This window comes from Medicago sativa, chromosome 7 (genome assembly GCF_051527215.1).
Source record: "Medicago sativa cultivar Bolivia chromosome 7, Bolivia_mono, whole genome shotgun sequence".
Taxonomy (NCBI): domain Eukaryota; kingdom Viridiplantae; phylum Streptophyta; class Magnoliopsida; order Fabales; family Fabaceae; genus Medicago; species Medicago sativa.
In genome coordinates, this window is record NC_140755.1 from 52,723,575 (window position 1) to 52,745,311 (window position 21,737).

The 21,737-nt window shown below is 34.0% G+C and overlaps 1 protein-coding gene across 1 annotated transcript; it reads left to right on the top strand.

Annotated features, from left to right (window-relative positions):
• Nucleotides 1-10,400: 10,400 nt before the first annotated feature.
• Nucleotides 10,401-12,997, top strand: LOC146906685 (putative FBD-associated F-box protein At1g61330). Its single transcript, XM_085728935.1, has 4 exons — nucleotides 10,401-10,950; nucleotides 11,164-11,294; nucleotides 11,843-12,007; nucleotides 12,644-12,997. The coding sequence occupies exons 1-4, from the start codon at nucleotides 10,401-10,403 to the stop codon at nucleotides 12,995-12,997; spliced, it is 1,200 nt and encodes a 399-aa protein (XP_085585061.1).
• The last annotated feature ends 8,740 nt before the right edge of the window (nucleotides 12,998-21,737 follow it).

Below are 21,737 nucleotides of genomic sequence, written 5' to 3' on the forward strand. Positions count from 1 at the left end.
AGCATCTTGCCTGTCAGCCTCTTGATGATTACCAGCCAATTAAGTTTGATTTCCCTGATGAAGAGATTATGTATCTGAAAGCAAAAGACTGTGAAGAACCACTGATCAATGAAGGGCCGGATCCCAATAGCAAGTGGGGATTGGTGTTTGATGGTGCTGTTAATGCTTATGGTAAAGGAATTGGAGCCATCATTGTAACTCCGCAGGGGCACCACATTCCTTTCACCGCTCGAATAACTTTTGAATGCACGAACAACATAGCTGAATATGAAGCATGCATCTTGGGCATTGAAGAAGCCCTTGACCTGAGGATTAAGCACCTTGACATCTATGGAGATTCTGCACTTGTTATTAATCAGATAAAAGGTGAATGGGAGACTCATCATGAGAAGCTGATCCCATACCGTGACTATGCAAGACGTCTGTTGACATACTTTACCAAGGTTGAGCTGCACCATATCCCTCGGGATGAAAATCAGATGGCTGATGCTCTTGCTACTTTGTCTTCTATGTTTCGTGTCAATCACTGGAATGATGTGCCTGTGATCAAAGTGCAGCGTCTTGATAGACCCGCTCATGTGTTTACTATTGAAAATATGCCAGATCAGGCTGATGAAAGTGTGAATGATAAAAAGCCTTGGTATTACAACATCAAACAATTCTTGCAGAATCGTGAATATCCAACTGGTGCTTCCAACAGGGATAAAAAGACTTTGAGACGATGGGCTAGCAAATTCCTTCTGGACGGAGAAATCCTATACAAGAGGAACTATGACATGGTCTTGTTGAGATGTGTTGATAAACAAGAAGCTGAGAAGTTGATGCATGATGTACATGACGGTACTTTTGGGACCCATGCTTCGGGTCACACTATGTCAAGAAAGTTGTTAAGAGCCGGCTATTACTGGATAACCATGGAGCGTGACTGCCACAAACATGCCAAGAGATGTCACAAATGTCAAATTTATGCTGATAAGATTCATGTGCCTCCACATGCCCTTAATGTTATATCTTCCCCATGGCCTTTCTCTATGTGGGGTATTGACATAATCGGAAGAATTGAACCAAAAGCTTCCAATGGACATCGTTTCATTCTAGTGGCAATTGACTATTTCACCAAGTGGGTCGAAGCTGCCTCCTATGCAAATGTGACCAAGCAAGTGGTTGTCAAGTTTATCAAGAATAACATCATCTGTCGATATGGTGTTCCCAACAAGATTATCACTGACAATGGTTCCAATATGAACAATAGTATGATGCAAGCTTTATGTGAAGAATTCAAAATTGAACATCACAACTCTTCTCCTTATAGACCTCAGATGAATGGTGCAGTTGAGGCCGCCAACAAGAACATCAAGAAGATTGTTCAGAAGATGGTCACTACTTACAAAGACTGGCATGAAATGCTACCTTTTGCCTTGCATGGTTATCGTACTACAGTGCGCAGCTCAACCGGGGCAACCCCTTTCTCTCTTGTGTATGGCATGGAAGCAGTTCTCCCTCTGGAAGTGGAGATTCCATCTCTCCGAGTGATCATGGAAGCAAAATTAAATGAGGCTGAATGGTGTCAAAGTCGGTATGACCAATTGAATTTGATTGAAGAGAAACGTATGGATGCCATGACTCACGGACAGTTGTATCAAGTGCGGATGAAGAATGCTTTTGACAAGAAAGTCCGACCTCGAGAATTCAAGGAAGGTGAACTTGTATTGAAAAGAAGGATAAGTCAACAACCCGACCCAAGGGGCAAGTCGACACCTAACTATGAAGGTCCTTATGTTGTCAAGAAGGCTTTCTCTGGTGGTGCTTTGATTCTTACACACATGGATGGTGTTGAACTCCCAAATCCTGTTAATGCCGATATAGTCAAGAAATACTTTGTCTAGAAAGAAAAGAACAGCGTGGTAGGTCGAAAACCCGAAAGGGCGATCCAGGCAAAAGTTAGGGACAAAAAAAAATGAATATGAAAAAGCTCGCTGAGGTTGTACGCAACTCAGGCAAGAATGAGAGCCTCGATGAGCCGAAAACCCGAAAGGGCGGTTCATGCAAAAATGAGGTTGACAATAAAGGACAAGTAACTATATCTGGCAAATCACCATCACCCCTTGGGGCATCTGCAACTGTCAATGATCTTCTTCATCAGAGGCTTCTGTACTTGTGGATTCAAAATTTCTATGAAATGTAGCGGTCATCGTGTTCAATGTATCACCAACCAATAAAATTACCATTTTCCAAGCTTTGTAAATCCGTGAAGTCATGCCTCTGGCTGACTCTCACTCTTCTACATCAATTTGAGCCTTTCTATTGTTTGAAATCCTATTTTCTTTCTACGTCCAATGCTTTATACAGAATATTTTCTTTCTATTTGATAATGTCAATGTCTGAAACAAACATCTTTGAAAATTGAAAAATCTTTTCCTGTCTATTTTTGAAAGCAAACCTGAGCAACAGGGTACATTTCAATGAAACATGCATGAATGAATGAATGCCAATGTCTATTTCAATACACGTTACAAGCAGGTTACTCCCCAGGATGATCTGTGGTCAATGGCAAGAATGAAAAAACAGAATGAAAATGAAAAAAAATGAATGAAAAATGAAAATGAAAAGCTCGCTAAGTTGAAAACCCGAAAGGGCGGCTTAGGCAAAAATGAGCACCCCGCTGATTGACAACCTATGAAGGCAAATCAGGCAAAAATGGGGCAATGAAAAGAATATTTATTCCCCGGTGAATCGAAAACCCGAAAGGGCGGTTCAGGCAAAAGTGGGATTGAAAAATGGAAAGAATGAAAAGAATATAAAAGCATTGACCACAGATGTGAACATCCAATGTTTACCCAGCACTGACACGCCTAGCAACGGCGACCTGTATCCAAGAATTTTCCAAGGATCCCTCCTTTACAAGTATTATTGCCCTCAGCCATGGTTTCGATACGTCTCTCAACGAAGGTCTCTCCAAAGAGGTTTTCCCCTGCAAATATGTTGCAGCACGAGCCACTACGTGCCCAATCTTCCAATGTCTTGTCTGCCTTTGTGAAACTTCTCTGCCAAATTACCAACCAATCATGCATCTCAAGCATTCATACATGCATAATCATGCATTTTATGTGCTCATACATCCAATAATCTTGCTATACCATACATACATGTTGCATATCCAAATGCCAAATGTCAATGTCAATGTCAATGTCAATGTCAATGTCAATGTCAATGTCAATGTCAATATCAATGCCAATGTCAATGTCGAATGTCAATGTCAATGTCAATGTCAATGTCCAATGTCAATGTCAATATCCAATGTCAATGTCAATGTCAATGTCAATGTCAAATGTCAATATCCAATGTCAATGTCAATGTCAATGTCAATGTCAATGTCAATGTCCAATGCCAATGTCAATGTCAATGTCAATGTCAATGTCAATTTCAATTTCCAAGCCAATGTCAATGTCAATGTCAATTTCAACTTTCAATTCAATTCAAACCAATGTCAATTCACTCTCAATTTACTCTTGGGCCAACAAAAATGGTCATGTCTATTTTCAAATCAAGTCAACGACAATTTACCCTCAATTGGTATCTTGTTAAACCAGACTTTCAATTTGTATCTTGTTACTGGTCAAGTGCCAGGTTCGATCCGAAAAAGAACCACTTGTACCTGCTTATATACCTATGCTTCCGGACAAACGACAAGTTCGACACGAAGAACAGTTTGTACCCAGCTTATGCTTTGTTATCGGTCAAACGGCAAGTTCGATCTAAAAAGAACAGTTTGCACCTCCCCACATGATGTGGTGATAATCCAACGGCAAGTTCGATCCAAAGAACAGTTTGTATCTACCCTTTTGTCTATATCTCCAGCCAAACGGCAAGTTCGATCCAAAGAACAGTTTGTATCTACCCTTTTGTCTATATCTCCAGCCAAACAGCCAGTTCGATCCAAAGAACAGTTTGTGTCTGTCTATTTGTTTGTATTTTCAATCAAGTGTCAAGTTCGATCCAAAGAACAGCTTGTATCTGCCTATATGTCTATGTTTTCGGTCAAGTGCCAAGTTCGATCCCAAGAACAGCTTGTGCCTATCTCTTGTCTTGTATTCCTTGGTCAAGTGACTAGTTCGATCCAAAGAACAGCTTGTACCTTATTCTCTATCCCTTGGTCTGTCCACCTTGTCCATGTCCACCTGAATCCCCAGTGGCATGACATGTTCCATGGACTCCAGTTGTTTGTCTTGCATTCATAATCAAAATATTGCATGACATTCATGTTTTTGAAAATCTGAAAACGTATTTTTATGTCCAAAAGCAGTGCAAATGTTAATATTTAAGTATCTTTGTCCCGTCAACTCTAAGACTTCGTCTCTTGACCCTCCGGACAAAGAAACTTAAATAGGGGCAGCTGTTATACCCTAATTTTGGACCTAAAAATACTAACTCAATTCTTCTTTTCTTGCATTTCAAGTCATTTGAACTGTCTCTGATCAATTGCATCTTTCTCTGCATTTTATTTCAATGTTATTTGCAAAATTCACATGTAAGGGTATTTCAGTCATTTCCTGCATTCAATTCATTTTAATCCTTGAAAAGTGTTTGAGTCTTTTAAATTGGTTTGTATAAGTCCTTGTCTCAACCTCATGTCAAAATTCATTTCAAAAATATCAGTTGAGTCATTTTTTAGTCAGTTTAGCCCCTAGGGGCATTTTAGTCATTTCCTATGTCAAAATCTCTTTCAATCTTTAAAAATTTGGTTGAGTCCTTTCAAATAGTTTGAATAAGTCTTCATTTCAATTCTATGTCAAAATCCATTTCAAAAATCGCGTTTGAAGTCATTTTGAGTCAGTTTTGCCCCTAGGGGCATTTTAGTCTTTTCATGTGTCAAAACCCTGTTTAAATTCTAAAAATTGTCTCTGAGTCTTTTAATTTGTTTGAACAAGCTCTTGCTTCAATTCCCTATTAAAAAATCATTTTTAAATTTCATCTGAGTCATTTTTAGTCGTTTTAAGCCCCTAGGGGCATTTTGGTCATTTCACATAATATTTCTGTTTCATTTTAATCTGCTTTGTTGTTTTAATCGTCTCGCTTTACGTTTATTTTTCAATTTAATTTTTCAATTCAATTTTAGTTTTAATTTTCATTTCGGTCCTCGTACTTTTGTTATTTGCATTTTAATCCCTTTTTAAGTTTGTTAGAGTCCAAGTGCCATGTGTCCAAATGTTATTGGTCCTTAAGAGTTTGTTACAAGTCCAAGTACACATGTCTCATTCCAATTGGTCCAAGGCTTACCACATCATCTATAAATGGGTCAAAGTCAAGTCAAAGTCCACACATTCAATCATTTACACAAAAATCATAAAAAATTCATTTTCTTTCCCTCCTTTCTTTCTCTCACGTGGTCTATCTCCATCACCACCCTAACAAACTTTCAACACCTCCATCACCACCCTAACAAACTCTCCTCCACCACCTTCATCCCTAACAACCTCTCTAACCACCACCAAAACCACCACAACAAACTTTAACTACCACAAACCTCTATAACCACCATTCACATTTTCTTTCTCAATCTCCAATTTCACTCACCAAAACCGCAATTCTCCCAATTTCTTCGATCCGATTCATTTCGCAATTTCATTCAATCAATTCCTCAAGCAATCTGAATCCTAATCAATCGCCATTGCTCAATTAATCATGGCGATTCAATTGTTGAATCTCGAACACAAGGAGTCGTACGGCGAATCCACAAGATTGATCACGAGAAGCCCCTTTGTAGAATAAAGTGGGGATGATTTTCTGAACCAAAACGGAACTGGAAATTAGAATCACAACAGCAAGAGGAAGGAACAAGAACGAAGCAGAATCTCGTGGAATCAAGAAGAAGAATACGAAGCTTTATGTTCGGGAAATTGCTTTGTCTCCAATTCAATTTGAGGTAAGATTCTTGAACGTTTTGATGCACAGCCGTATTTACTCAATGATTGTGTTTCTCTGAACTCAAATGTCAGATTTGGGGGATATATGATTTATTTTCGAAGTTTCGAATTCGGATTTGTGCTTAAAATTGAAAAAGATTTGGAAATCGTTTGGAAATTTTTGAGGTCGGACAAATTTGGTGTTCGCCGGAAAACTGCATTTCTCAACGGAGAAGATGAAGTTTCCGGCGAACTATGAGTTTTCCGGCAAGTTCTTGCTGTCCTGGTGCTGTGTTCTTGTAGAGAGAAGTGAGAGTAAAATAAGGGTAGAGAGAGAAGTAATCTAAGTGAAATGAAGAAAATCAGCAAAAAAGCCTCTTATACTCCTTCAGCCCAATTCGAAATTGCCCTAAGCCCATTCCTCATGCTGTTTTTCTGATTCTCCTCTGCAGTTTCGCTATATCCACCCCCTTTCCTGCGTGTGTGTGTTATATTTTGCTAATTGCACCCCTGCGTGTTCAAAAAGTCCTTTAAAAATTCCTAAAAAATTCCTATAATTCTCTTTGTACTTTTTGATCAATTTTGACATATTGCATGTCAAGATTGATCAAGAAATACTGGAGAATTATTTTTACTTTGGTTTATTGTCTTTTCTTCAATTTTTGTTGAAAATCTTGATGAAAAACTTGTAAAAACCTTGTGATTTCTTTTACGTTTGTTTTGAGTGATTAAGACTTGTTTCTTGTGACCTTTTGCATGTTGAAAATTGTTAGAAAGAAATACATGTGAAATTGTGAGTGTTTTGTGTTGTTTTTATCATATTTTGTGAAGTCTTTTTGCACATTTTAATTCCAATATTTCGGCTCATGATAATTGGTGCTTGAAGAGTAATTTTGGGGCATTATTTGTTGTTGATCTGGAATATTTGATGCTGTTTGTAGTGTATGATATTACTTTCTTGTGTTGTGATTTGCTTGAATATTACTATGTGCAAAATTAGTGCAAAATAGGTCTAAAGTATGCCAAAACTTTGGAAGCTTGATGTGGCCTTGTGATTTTCATGTCATATGTTGAAATAAAACCCTTTGGAAATTTGCAAGGACATGAAAATTATAGGTCATGATCTTGCTTTCATATCATGGTAGATTTTAGGCATGTCTTTGCCACTTTTTAGTGCTAGTTCTCGTTGATTTGCTTAATATTTTCTTGCCTATCTCTTCTATCATTTTGTGCCTTATAATACTAACCACTTTCGTTTCATGTTTCATTCATAAGCATTCCACACTTCATCTTCCTCTCCATCTTATTTCTTGCACTTTAAGTCTCAATTTCAAGCAAAAATTAGAATGTAAAGATTTAGGAGTTCTTGTAATATTTTACTTCCATGCAATTTAAATTCCTTGCAAAGACCATAGAATGTATCTAGGCCAATGATGTAAAGGACAATGGACTCTAATGATGTACACCGACACATGCACACACATCACTTTAGATATATAGCTAGAATATGCATGTTTAGATGTATGTTTAGGATTGTATGTTTAGATGAATGTTTAGGCTCTATACTTAGAAAAATCAATTTCCAAAAAAATATGAACAAATTTCACTCAAATATTTTTCATAATAAACCTTGGGATCAAAATCCCATTGAATTTTTCTTTTTCATTTTCTTAATCAAATTTCAATGAAAAATATCCATACTTAGACCACATTTTGCAAATAACTAATTCAACCCCACTTTTTACAATCTCATGCCCTTGAGGCCTCTTTCTATTCTTCAAATTCCAATTTTCAAACTTAAAATCAACCAACAAAAACAAAAACATTTTGAAAGAGAACTACGGTGGATTTGATCCCTTAAACGGGTACGTAGGCAAGGAACAAAATTCCTTCAATTCAACTAAAATAAAAATCCAAAAACATTCTTCTCCCTCCAATTCTTCACTTAGAATACCTTTAGGTTTAAATAAATACTTTCAAAATAGCATTTAAAAATAGAGCGCGCGCGTAGAAATTAAAGACGGTTTCTATAGGATACTATAGTCGTTATGGGTGCCTAACACCTTCCCGTAGCGAAGACAACTCACGGACCTCGATTCTCAAGGGTTTTGCTTACTTTTTCCCTTCCCAAGAAAAAATAAGATATCACCGGTTTAAAAGGTTCAAACGTAATCAATGTTTGACACCCGAAAACCAAGATAAAACAACAATATGTTTACTTGCTATATTTTTTTCTTGCTTATATTTTGGTTGATATTTTTCTATATTGTGGTACTAACCCTTGCATGCATTTCCATCTTTTGTCTCATTAGCATTTCATCTCTTATTTTCTAGCATTTATCTTTCTTGCAATTTGAATTTCCTTGCAATATTAGAATGTAAATTAGGGACTTGTAATTTTGCTTTCATGTCATTTACGCTTCTTACAAGACCATAGAATGTAAACTAGGGCATATGTAAAGGACAATGGACTCTAATGATGTACACCGACACAAGCACCGACACATACACACACATCACATGGATACTTTAGATGTATGTTTAGGAAATGTATGCTTAGATGTATGTTTAGGAATCTTGAAACTTAGAAAAATTCTCTTTTCAAAAAAAAATGTGAACAACTTCACTCAAATAATTTTCCAAAGAAACCTTGGGATCAAAATCCCATTGAATTTTCCCTTTATTTTCTGAAACAAAAACCTTAATGAACTTTAATCATACTTAGACTTCTTTTTTGCAAAATAACTAATTCCACCTCACATTTTCCAAATCTTATGCCCTTGAGGCCTCTCTCTCTTATTATTCAAAATTCCATTTTCAAAATTAAAATCAACCAACAAAAACAAAAACATTTTTTGGAAGAGAACTACATGGAGTTTGATCCCTTAAAAGGGTATGTAGGCAAGAAGTCAAAACTTCTCCAAGTCCAATAAAACAAAAATCCAAACACATTCTTCTCCCTCCAATTCTTAACATAGCAAACCTTTAGGTGTAAATAACACTTTAAAATAGCATTTAAAAATAAAGCACGCGCGTAGAAAGTAAAGACGGTTCCTATAGGATACTATAGTCGTTATGGGTGCCTAACACCTTCCCATAACGAAAACAACTCCCGGACCTCGATTCTCAAGGGTTTTTCTTATTTTTCCTTTCCCAAGAAAAAATGAGATATCAAAGGTTAAAAAGGTTCAAACTTAATCAATGTTTGACACCCGAAAAACCAAGATAAAAAAAACTCCAATATCAAGAGATACGAGAGTGGCTCACAAATAACAAGGATAAACTAAAAACACTAATTGACTCTTTTCTGAATTGCAACATCAGTGACAAATTAGGTATTGAGCCTTCCTTTATATAGTCTGATTGCAGAATGAGCTTGATGCACAAATCGGGCCAGACATCCAGCTGAATCAAAAAATTCCAGCACAAATTAATATTCTGAAGCAGATAAGGTGTTTCTTTAAATGTTGCAACAACATACTTAAGAAACACGATAAGTACAAACCGTCTTTCTCTGCTTCTAGAAACATCACGCTTCTTGGTCAACTCTTCACGTGAAACTGATCTTCCGAAATCATTCAGAAATCTTCGCATTTTAGATTAATCTCCAAGAAAGCGAAACATGACACACTATGATGTCGTACCAACATGTCAAGACATCTTGCTAGAACACTTGCTTTAACAAAATGCAGCCAACATAAGTCTACAAACCTAAAAATTTGCGTTTTCTTTTTCATCTAAAACTTTAAATATATATTGACGGCATATAAATGTGGTCCATCGGTGAACCACTTAATTGATGGTTCACCTTAGACATCACCGTAAAATTAGTATCATTTACTAAAACCCGTATTAATTATAGTTGGTGAAATAATTTAGTTGGATAAAATTCAATAAATAAGGGTATAATAGTGCGAAAAATAATAATAAATGCTACATTGGTATTCTAAAAAGACAATTATTTTGAGACAGAGAGAGTATCATTTTTAAATACGTATTGGTTGATTAAATTTCTCTTTCCAAGTTTTTTTCTTACTCAATTTATTTTTTAAAGTTGAGAAGTATACTTTCTAGATCCTTCAACAAATAAAAAAAATGTATACTTTCTAGAAGAACTCAGTCTAAATTTAATGGTAGTATATACATCTTGTCCATATATATATATATATATATATATATATATATATATATATATATATATATATATATATAAATTAAAGCAAATAATATAAATAATATAAAAAACTAGTTGGTGATATTTTATTTCTAATTAATTGTTGACCAAAATATATATACTTTTGTTTGACTGCATTGGTTAAATATTAAATAGTCCTTTCTCCAATTTAATTATTTTTGACTTTTTTCTTGAATTTCAATCTATAAAATCAAATGCCCCTACTTTATTCATTCATCACATTTTCAATCTAGTGGTATACACTTGAAATCCAACCTTGTTTTCATTTCTTCCTTCATTGTTTTCTTTTGTCTTTTTCACCAATGGCCAATTTTGCAAACCAAACCCAATTACTTGAAGAAAGAGAACCCAAAATTGCTTCCTCTGATAGTCTTTCAGAGGATATGATTCAAAACATTTTCACTTTCTTACCAATCAAACATGCAATTGTAACTGCAACAACCGTGTCGCCTAGGTACAAAAGATCATGGTGTCATAATCGCCGATTCCTGTTTGATAGAGACTTATGTTTTCGATATAGCCAACAAAATTTGGTTGCAATAGTTGATCATTTATTCAATTCGCATGAAGGTGACGATATTAAAACGTTTCAGTTACATATTGATCCTGTTGGGATCGAAGTTTTGCTTAAGAGATGGTTGCAAATATGCACTAAGAAGGATCTAGAGGATCTTGAGCTGTCTTTTTACCAACCTGGTTTCACAATTGAATCTACTGTTTTTAACGCACTGGACAAGTTAAAAACACTAAAATTGGTTCAATGTGTGATCCAGTTACCAGATGTCCCAAGTGGTTTGCAATTTTTGCAAAAGCTAAAGCTAGCTAACATCCACATCAGTGAAGAAATGACTGGTATGTTGATTGAGCATTGTAAGATGCTTGAAATGATTGTTTTAATTAATTGCTCTACAATTAAGAAATTGAAATTAATTGCTAGACAAAATAAATATTTCAAAAATTTAAGAATCGATTGTTGTGAGGACTTGGAAGAGATTGAAATCGATTCACCAACTCTTCGTTCAATTTTTTATCATGGAAAATTTCCAATTGTTCGAATTGCTCAAGGGATGCAATTGTACGATGCTTTCTTTCGCTTTACACCATCAAAAGAATACATGCAATCTACTCAGCTAGAAGCTCTTGCCAAAGATTTCTCGCATGTCAGCATTCTCACCACTACACCTCAACTTATTGAGGTATATATATACAGGGCCGGCCCATAGCCCGTCGAGGCTGGGCTACGGCACCGGGCCTCCAATTTTTTGGGGCCCAAAATTTTTTTTTAAAATATTTAAGACACTAAATAATGGTTATATATGTATTAAAAGCAAATAATATCAATCTACTAAGCGTGCTTCTGTGGCGCGGGTAGCTTTTGGTGAATGAAAGGTCATGTGTTCAAGTCCCACCAAAGTGTAATTTCTAATTTTTTTCCCACCAATGACTTGTGTAATTTTTTTTTCGGGCCCATAATTTAATTTTTTTTGCATCCCTTATAAAACTAAAACAGGGCCTATGAATTTGTTAAGACGGCCCTGTATATATATGAATAAACAAGCATATTCTTATTCTTATTTATTTACATTTCACTATTTCCTATTTTATTTAATCACTTACAAACTATATCATGCAATATATTTATATACATTTTTTTTTTACCAAATCTATATACATTTATTATTATTATTAGAATTAATTGATGCCTTTATTAATATGCATAAATTATTAAACCTTGTATTTTTAGGGAATGGCTGTAAGGATTCGAGATGGTGTATTTCGAGAAGCACAATATTGTTTTGGAAATTTGAGGGAGCTTCAATTGTTGATGGATGGGGCAATATTTTGCAATCCATACGATATAACTATGTTTCTCAAAAATTGTCCATCTTTGGTGAAATTGTTCATTGATGTAAGTACTACTACTTCATTCTCATTAATTGGTTAAGACTAAAATTTTAATTAATCTTTTATTGATACGAATCTAAAAGTATATGTATTATTTTTTTAAGATTGGTATTTAGATCTCAGCCAATCCATGAATTTTTTTATTTTGGTGGACAATCCACCAAAGGGTCCTTCAAAAAAAAAAAAATCCACCAAAGGGTAATTGAGTTATTCCAAATGGATAGAACTGCATGCAATCTTGATTTTTTTTAATTCTAAAATTTAAGGCGAAGTCAATATTTATTAATAATGGTTGCAAAACAATAAAATTATTGTTAAATAGGAAGAATAATAATAATAATAATAATAATAATAATAATAATAATAATAATAATAATAATAATAATAATAATAATAATAATAATAATAATAATAATATATGTGTATATACTTTTTTTTTGAAGGGATATGTGTATATATATACTTTTAACATTGATGTAAAACCCTAATTATAAACATATGTAGAAAATTAAAATTAAAACAATAATTTCGAATAAAAAAATACAATTTATATAAATAAAAAATATAGGCGTGTACTTCTAATCCCTTATAAAAAAATACAATTTATTTCTTTGAGCTTGACTTTAACCTATATTTGCAGCTAAAAAAATACAAATTTGACCTTGGAATGTATTGGGAATTGCACCATAAACCTCAGCTTGACAGATGCAATCACAAATTTACTGAACTCAAAGTTGCAGTGGTGAGATGTTTTAAGTTTTTGGCTTCTGAACTTGAGCTACTAAAGATAATTTTGCAAAGAGCAACAATATTGGAAATGGTATTTTTAATTCTACCAGAGAATGGATGTAGCGAGTTCAGACCAGAATATGCAAAACTTGTTCATTCTTGGAAAGCATCAACAAAGGCCAAAGTACATGTATATGAAAGTTATTATGATGAGAGTTTCGGTAATCCAACTCATTCAAAACGTTGGATCCTAGAAGCATTTTGAGTTTCTTCTATAGAGTTGTAATGTTATGATGTTATAATGGCAGTGTGCCAATTTTTGCTTTATGTTCCCTTATTTATTCCATGTCTTTGGTGTAACCAACAACTCTATATTTCAATGTTAAACTTCATTGTGTATCCCAATGTTTTAAAACCCACATCGGTTATCGACCCGGTCAAGGCACTGGGTCACTGGTCGAACCAGTGGGTCACTGATCGGACCGCATGACTATTGACCCGGTCTATATAAATATATTTATGACCAAAAATTACATTAAGAATGAAATTTTGATAAAAAAAAAAAACTATCATTTTTTTTTCTATTTAAAGTTCGTACATTAAAAAAAATTATATTCACATCTGCAAGTTAATTTCTTAACTACAACACAATTGAAGCTAATTCCAATCCAAATTCAAATTAGCTCATACATTAAACAACATTACTACATAAAAAACCTCACAAATAATAAGTTCTATTTCAGTTTCCATCTTTAAAACATAGTATGTTCTAAACATTGTTGGAAATCAAAATATAACTGACTTACAAACCCAAGTAAGTTGCATAGTCAACAAAAAACGGAAACTCAAATAAGTTATAGCGATTCACTAATCAATAAACTATTTATGCCCACGGAGTCAAATTGTCATAGTCTTGATACCGATATTTATCATCTTCATCGGTTGAAATGGGAGATGAGAACGGCGATTGAAAATGGCATTTGGCCTGGGAGTATGTGTTACTGCCTTTTTATAAAATAAACAAAAAGGAAAAAAAAAAAGGAAAAACGGGTCGGGTGGGCTAAACTGGTTCAGCGGTCGGCCCACTGACCCGGCCGGGTCACACCGGGTTTCAGCGGGTTAATTGCATATCCGATCCTGTAGCCTGACTGAAACGCTGCACCCTCCGGTTTGCGGGTCGACCGGTCTGACCGACCGGGTCTTTCCGGGTTATAAAACACTCTGGTGTATCCTCTTTAACTATATACTTTGATTTTATGATTTATTATTCATTTATCCGTACTTTTCCCCCTTTCGGGGATACATTGACGAAACATAACAAGAAGATATATAACATTGACGAAACATAAGACTCATTTGTCGACGATGTATTTATAACTTCCCCAATGCACACATATATAACACTCTTTTGAACCAAGAAGTTGAAATGGTTAGTGAAAATAAGGTGAAATATTTCAAGAGAATCTTAAGTTTTAATTCTGACTTAAAAAAAATCTTTGATCATACCTTACTAAATTTTCAACCGAGCCTCAAATTACCAGGAATTAGAAATGGAGGGTTAAGATGAAAAATATATACAAAATATATAGATTCGTAGATGGGCAAAGAACTTGGATACATAATTAATTTATTTTGTCACGACTAAGATGAACTTCCGTTTGATTTGATAATGAGTAAGTTGATCAATGGTGTCCACGCTCATAAACAAAAGTCTTTAAAAAGAATTTAAATGATAGGGTTTAACATAGGGTATCCACTCTCTCCTTTTTTGTTCCAATTGGTGGCTAATGTGCATAATGTTATGATGAGCAAATTCATGGAGGATTTGATAACTCATGGGGTATGGTGTATGTAGAGAAAGGGAGCTACATATTTCCTCACCTGCAATTCATTGATATTATGGAAAAAGGGTTTATCTAAAATTTTGGTGATAATGGAAACATTGCAACTACGTTATTCGATACATGGAATGAAAATTAATTTTCACAATATTCAGTTTGTTGGCTTATTGTAAACTTGTCATGGTTGAAAGATGCAGTGGGAACTCGAAACATGGGAACAGGTCCTAGGAGAATACAAACATGGGAACGGGTTTTAAACTCTGCAAAAAAAAATACTTTCATCATGGAAGAGTTGTTCTTATCAATTGATGGTTGTCTCATGCTACTAAAATATGTCAAAACTTGAACCCAATTTCGTTTGTGCTGGAGGGATCTTAAGTCGATTGAACCTGATCACGAGCAAGGACAAGAGGTTTGATTTGTAGGCAATTTTAGGAAACTGATTTGAGATGGAAGAGATACATCATTAGGGAATGACCCTTGGCTCGACGATGATAATTTGAACCTTCAATTTGGTAGACTGTTTGAAATATTTAAAGACAAAAATCAGTCAATTGCATAAAAGGTTGACTTCCTGCATAACTTGCAGCTCACTTTTTAATGGTGTATGGGTGAAAATCTTTGCATCTTCTTAGCATTGCATAAGATTTGTGTTTGTATGCTCTTTGATCTATTCTTTGCACATATTTGGACCTACTTTAAATCTTACTATGTTTTTTATTATTCAAAAAAAGGGAAATTAATTTTATTTTTATTATTAAGAAGCAACTCAATTATGAAACCTTGATCGATACATTCAAGATATCTATATTTACCATTGTTAAAAATCATGGAATCATAGGGAGAGAAGTCATAGATGTAAGCAAGATAGCAAGCATAAGAGTACTCATGAGGGAGATACTCAAAGAAACTCATTAGAGAATGAATAGATTTTGATAAAAGATATGAATGTGTACAATGGTGTTCCTATATATAGAGATTAGTTTGAGCAACTAACTCTAACTAACTTCTAACCAAGCTACTAACTCTAGTTTAGTTATCAACTAACTATAGTTGATTACTAACTCTAGTCTAACTACCTTAACTAACTCCATATAACTTCCAACTATTTTAACAACCATAACATTGCAGGTCATTCCAAATAGACTACATTTTATATTTGAAAGTTAGATAAAAGTAATATACTTGAAATTATTGGGTAGCTATTAAATGATTATAGTAAAATTCGAATATTAGATTATTTTGCCACTTAAAACCTTATTCGTTTCCCTTCCATTCATGAATTGCAGTGTTATGTTTCTCTCTTCATTAATATTCGGTGGATTATGATCTGTCAGATGGATGTTCAAGTCACAAGGATTTATTTTTCTATAGATTAACGTTGGACTTGTTTGTAGCAAACTATAATTTACTAATGAGACACCATGCTCAAGTGTATAAGCTCCAAAAATCCTATGTAGAAATCATCTCTATTTATTGTACTAACTTATCTCTATTTAGTATGCTCCAAAAATCCTATGTAGAAATTATCTCTATTTATCGTAATAACTTGACATCTCTAAGACTATACTCACTTCGTTTTTCTTTTCAAGTGTTGTTTGACTACGAATTAAGTGTTTCTGTTTAACAGTTGTTTTGATATTTTCAGTGTATAATTTATCAATTATACCATTTTTCAGTTATGTTTATCTTTTTCAATAAAACTAAAAAAATTGTTTATTTGAAAACCAAAACTTTTTCTTTAAACAAAATTTGTTTTTTGTTATCTTTAAATTTAAACAAAATTTTGTTATATATAATAATAGTTTCATGAAGATTTGAAATTCTACAAATAAAATGATTGTCATTGTTACAGTTTTCAAGAAATAAAAGATTACATGAATTTTCAAAATAAGGATTGGAAGATTCATTAAAATTAAAAGAATCCCTCAAAAAAAAAAAAACAAGAAGAAAAGCGGGAGAAATTAATAGAAATAATGCTTATTAAAATAAAACGAAGGGAAAGAGGGAGATATAAATAAAAATAATGCTTATTAAAATAAAACGATCCTTATTATTACGAAACATATTGACCAAGAAACGCACGACCGTGTATTTTGACTAAACATAAATGATATTCATTCATTCAACTTTAAAGAGGGAGAAATTAACAGAAATAATGCTTATTAAAATAAAATGAAGGAAAGAGGGAGAAATTAAAAGAAATAATCCTTATTATTATGAAACATATTGACCAAGAAATGCACGATCGTGTATTTTGACTAAACATAAATGATATTCTTTCATTCAACTATAAACAGGGTGAAATTAATAGAAATAATGTTTATTAAAATAAAATGAAGGAAAGCGGGAGAAATTAAAAGAAATAATTCTTATTATTACGAAACATATTGACCAAGAAATGCATGACCGTGTATTTTGACTAAACATAAATGATATTCATTCATTCAACTATAAATAGAGGGAAATTAATAGAATTAATGCTTATTAAAATAAAATGAAGGAACGAAGGAGAAATTAAAAGAAATAATCCTTATGATTACGAAACATATTGTCTAAGAAATGCACGACCGTGTATTTTGACTAAACATAAGTGATAGTCATTCATTCAACTTTATAGAGTACATCCATACAAAGCAAATTCACTAAAAACAAAAAGGATGATTCTGCGAACAAACTCACAACATCCATGTTAATAGCATAAAACGGCAAAATAGAAAATCCTACATATATGACTATATTCATGTCTCCAGAATATCCATGTCTCCGGATCTGCAACGTTGACAACGCCATAGCCATTGATTGGATTTGCACGGGATCGATGCTGATTTGACAATTTGAACCAAATAAATACCTAAGTGACACAAAATTAAAAGACAAACAATGACGCACAAAGACGACGAATAAAACAATGTCACACTAAGACAACGAAATCACAAAAGAAATAACAAAATAGATGTGAAAATCACTTATTTCAATAAAAGGGAAAGATAAAACGAGTTAAAGGAGTATTTTTGGGCCAAAAATTGATCCTAAATCATCCCTCTTTGTTGGATGAAGGAGAAAAAAAAACTAGGGTTTTGGTGACGGCTCATAAGACAGAGAAATAGTAGAGAGAAAAATGCACGACCGTGTTGCTTGGCTCACTTTCACAACACTTAAGCAATACTTTTTGTTTGACCGGAACACCGTTTACACTATTAACGAAACTACCAGTCTTATTTTTGTCCAAATATGTAAGTTACGTCAATTGGCTTTTTTGGAAGAATATTTTTTTTTTTGTCAAACAAAAATTATTTCTTGTCTGTCCAAAAGATTGTCTTCTGACTGTGTTGCTTTTATGCCCGTCTGTTCGAAAAGTTGATCTTCTTGATTACTTTATGTAGGTTTTTTCTGAATAAAAAAAATTAAGTGTTTAAAACAAAACAGAAAAATAAGATAATCAGAGTAAGAGAGAGACAACATAAGCAATTTATACTGAAAGTTGATTTGTGTTCGTTGTGTTGTAATTTGTTCTTTGTCTACTACGCTAGTGCATTTCGCAAGAGTTGGTTTGTGTATTGGAGTTGTTCTCCAACTTTATTTGTAACCGTGATTGAGTTAGTCACAGGGGATAATGACTAAAAAAAAGTAAGAGGGGTTTCTCATATTTAGGGGGGAGTCCTAGATAGAAATACATAATTAGTATTAGGTAGGGGTGTTCATGTCAAATCCAATCCAAAGTAAACCATAGTAACTGAACCGAAAAACAAAAAATTGAATTAAACCAAAAACCGAAAAAAAACCCGCATTTTTAAATGGATTGGATTGGTTTTCGGTTCGTTTAGTATAAAATAATCCAATCCAATCCAAACCGAAATATTTATACTTGTATATATATTATTATATAAATTTTTAACAAATGTTTCCTTAATTTACAATTCTGTAACTATTTTCTAAAATTGTTCTTTAATAATGTTGAATTTTTTTCGTTCTTTTAAAAAATACTATTAATTTACGATTAAGTAACTATTTTCTTTAACCTACTATTTTATTTGCTTTATGTTACTTTTATTTTTTATTTCTTCATCTTTTTCGTAACCTTATATTTTTATGAAATGTCACAAAATAATATTTTTTTTTAAAAGAAAATGAAAAAATATACAACAAGAAAAACCGGAAACCTATCCAATCCAAACCACATATTTTTGGATCGGATTGGATTGGATTTGATTTTAAAAGAAAACTAATTGGATGAACAAATAACAAAACCGAAAAGATTGGTTCGGATGGTCTTTCCTCCCAAAACCGAACCAATCCAATCCGCGAACACTCCAATTAGGTGAAGTGGCAGTGAACAAGGTTTGTTCACGTAAGACTAGGAACTAATACTATTGAGAGTGAATTTCTTTTCTTGGGTGCCCCCCATATGTAGGTGGCATTGCACTGAATAGGGTTACCAATCTCGTATGTTCTTCTTAATCCCACTTTACTCTATTTCTGATTGTTTGTTATTTTGCGATAATTGTCGTGCACATTGTCACAGACATTGTGTAAAACATATTTCTTGAGAGAATGAGAATATTAGAAACCCACTTGCATCCTATAAGAATAATTCCTTCAGGTGCTTCCACCATGTTCCAAACTTGATTTGTGTACATGGAATCCATTTCGCATTTCATGGAATCATTTATTCATGTTCTTTTCAATAGTTTCTTAACATGGTTGCAAGATGTGGAAGAGATTGTCCATGTCATTCATGAGGAAATTCATGACAAACTGACTGAAGCTTTCTAGCAACAATTGCAAGAAAAGATCAATAGGAAGTTTCCGCTCAAGGGATACACCCAATCGCTCGAGGTTCTCAACATACCTAATCATTTTGAGTACATGAGGTCCTACATGACTTTCTTCTGACATCTTAGTTTTGAGAAGGGTTTGGAAACATCAAACCTCTCATGCCTTGCTTGCTCTTGGTAGAGTGTCTTAAGATGTTTGATCATACCGAGCACATCCATGTTCTAATGTTGTTTTTGCAGCACACAGTCCATCGTTGCAAGCTTGATACAGGAAACTTCCAAGGCATCATCGACATGCTTCTTGTAGCTTTCATCCCAAGGAGTTGTAGCCGGTGATGCCTTTTCAGAAATAAGCTCATCGAGAACATAAAACTTCTTTTCATGTTGGAGGACAATCTGTAGGTTTCAATGCCAGTCTAGAAAGTTTATTTCAGACAGTTTGTCGTTCTCCATGATTGATCACAAAATGTTGTTTGATGCGTTAGATGTCATCTATAATTTTAAAATATACAACATAAGTAACATGAAAATTAATATATTAAATTTGATCTTTAATTAAATATGCTCTCACTATTTTATTTAAAACAACGACCTTCAACTTTTTATTCGAAAAATCTTGTTGGAGGATTTTCTAATGGTTGAGATTCTTATTTCACCTTATATTGAGTCAGCGGAGGCCGATCCCCCAAAACTAAGTTATTTATGTAGGAACTTCTTTCAATTGTATCTTATAAAACTTTCTAATAATTTTGGACGAGTAACTCTTACCTATCATATTGTAATCTTATTAAAATTTCTTTAGCTAAGTTAAACCCACAAGAACAACAATTGGGTAAATGAGATTACTGCACAACAACTTACTAGTATAGAAAGTGTGATTCACTAACTCAAACCCACACGTTTTGGGGTTTTTGAACCTTATAATTTGTTGTGTTATCTTACAAAATTATAATTTATTTGTCTATTCTTTAATCATTATATAATATTTTTTAATTTAGATTATATACTTATTATGATAGTATAAAGAATTTATAATGTTTGGTCCTAGTGAGCATAACTCAGTTTGGTAGCGACATTGCATTATATATGCATATGGGCCGAGGTTCAAATCTCGGATATCCCCACTTGCTTACCTTAAAAGGTGAATTTTTAGCCTCTAAACTACTTGACCAAAAATAAAAATATAAGATGAATTTTTTGCCTCTAAAGTACTTGACCAAATATAAAAAAATCTATAATGTTTGAATTTTTGGGTAAATGAAGTTTTTTTTTTATATATAGAAAATAAATAATCAATTTGTTAAAGTTTAAAAAAGCTCAGTCTGTTGAACCAAACCAACTCATTTTCAACGGTTTGTTTTGGTTTCGATTTAAATTGATTCAAATTTATTTTCTCTCAAAAACCGAAACAATCTGATATCTTCCAAGTTTTGTGTGAGGACAATAATAAAATGAAAATGCTAAATTCAGTGAAGGAAAAAGCTATATATAGCGAAAAGTTTTCTCACGACAACACCACGACGTGTACTGCATTCAAGCCAAATTATTATTCACACACCCATGTATTTTGCCCACCACCCATGAATTGTGCCAAAATGCAGGTCTAATAGTGCTAGTACTTTCGAGGGTTATTCATGAATTTAGCTTCGCTATGTTCTTGTTCGTCTATTTGGGGTGGGGCAGGCAGCCCACATAAATGAAGATATGAAGAGAGGAGAGGAGTTTCCCTGATATTAAGGTGTCAAGGCGGTCGAAGAAGGCCACAAGTGGAAGCAACCAAAGCTTTGGTCATTCAACTCCGCCAGTCCGTGCTTGCTGTCATGCTGGCAATCTTAACCTTTTTCGCTTAGCCTTTCCTCTTTCAACTGTTACGAGATGCAGTATCCTTTAACGTCTTTGCTTGCACGACTTTCGACCGGAACGCGAAGAGGTTTCCTCGTTGCATCTTTCCACACAGCATTGGTTCCGTCCCTTACCTTACCTTTATCACCCGTTGAAGAAAAGACCACCAGTAGCTTGCCACATTTGCTGATGAAAGAACAGCAAGAACGGGTTTTTGAAAGACAAATGCAAAATGAAAAGAAAGCAGAAGATGCAGCTTTGCCAGCTTGCTCTAGTCCCGTACGATAAGGATGAGAAAAGGCCCACTACGAGAGGAGAGAGTGATTTAGTTAGGAAAGGACTTCCTCCCCAGCCTGAATCCGAATCTTAAGCTTAAACAAAATCATTCCTGTCCTCAGCACCCGAATCATTCCTATCTGAATGAGAAGTGGTGATCTCGTCTTGCTTGCTGGGAGAGATAAAGCTTCCAGACCACCTTTCCAGCCAGATTGCGAGCGATCACTCAACAATCAACACTAACTGAAAGCGACAGGGAAAGAGTAGC

Coding starts and splice junctions, on each gene's coding strand:
- LOC146906685 (XM_085728935.1), top strand. CDS start 10,401: ATGGCCAATTTTGCAAACCAAACCCAATTACTTGAAGAAAGAGAACCC. Junction 10,951..11,163: donor CATCAGTGAAGAAATGACTG/GTATGTTGATTG, acceptor GAATTGCTCAAG/GGATGCAATTGTACGATGCT. Junction 12,008..12,643: donor TGGTGAAATTGTTCATTGAT/GTAAGTACTACT, acceptor CTATATTTGCAG/CTAAAAAAATACAAATTTGA.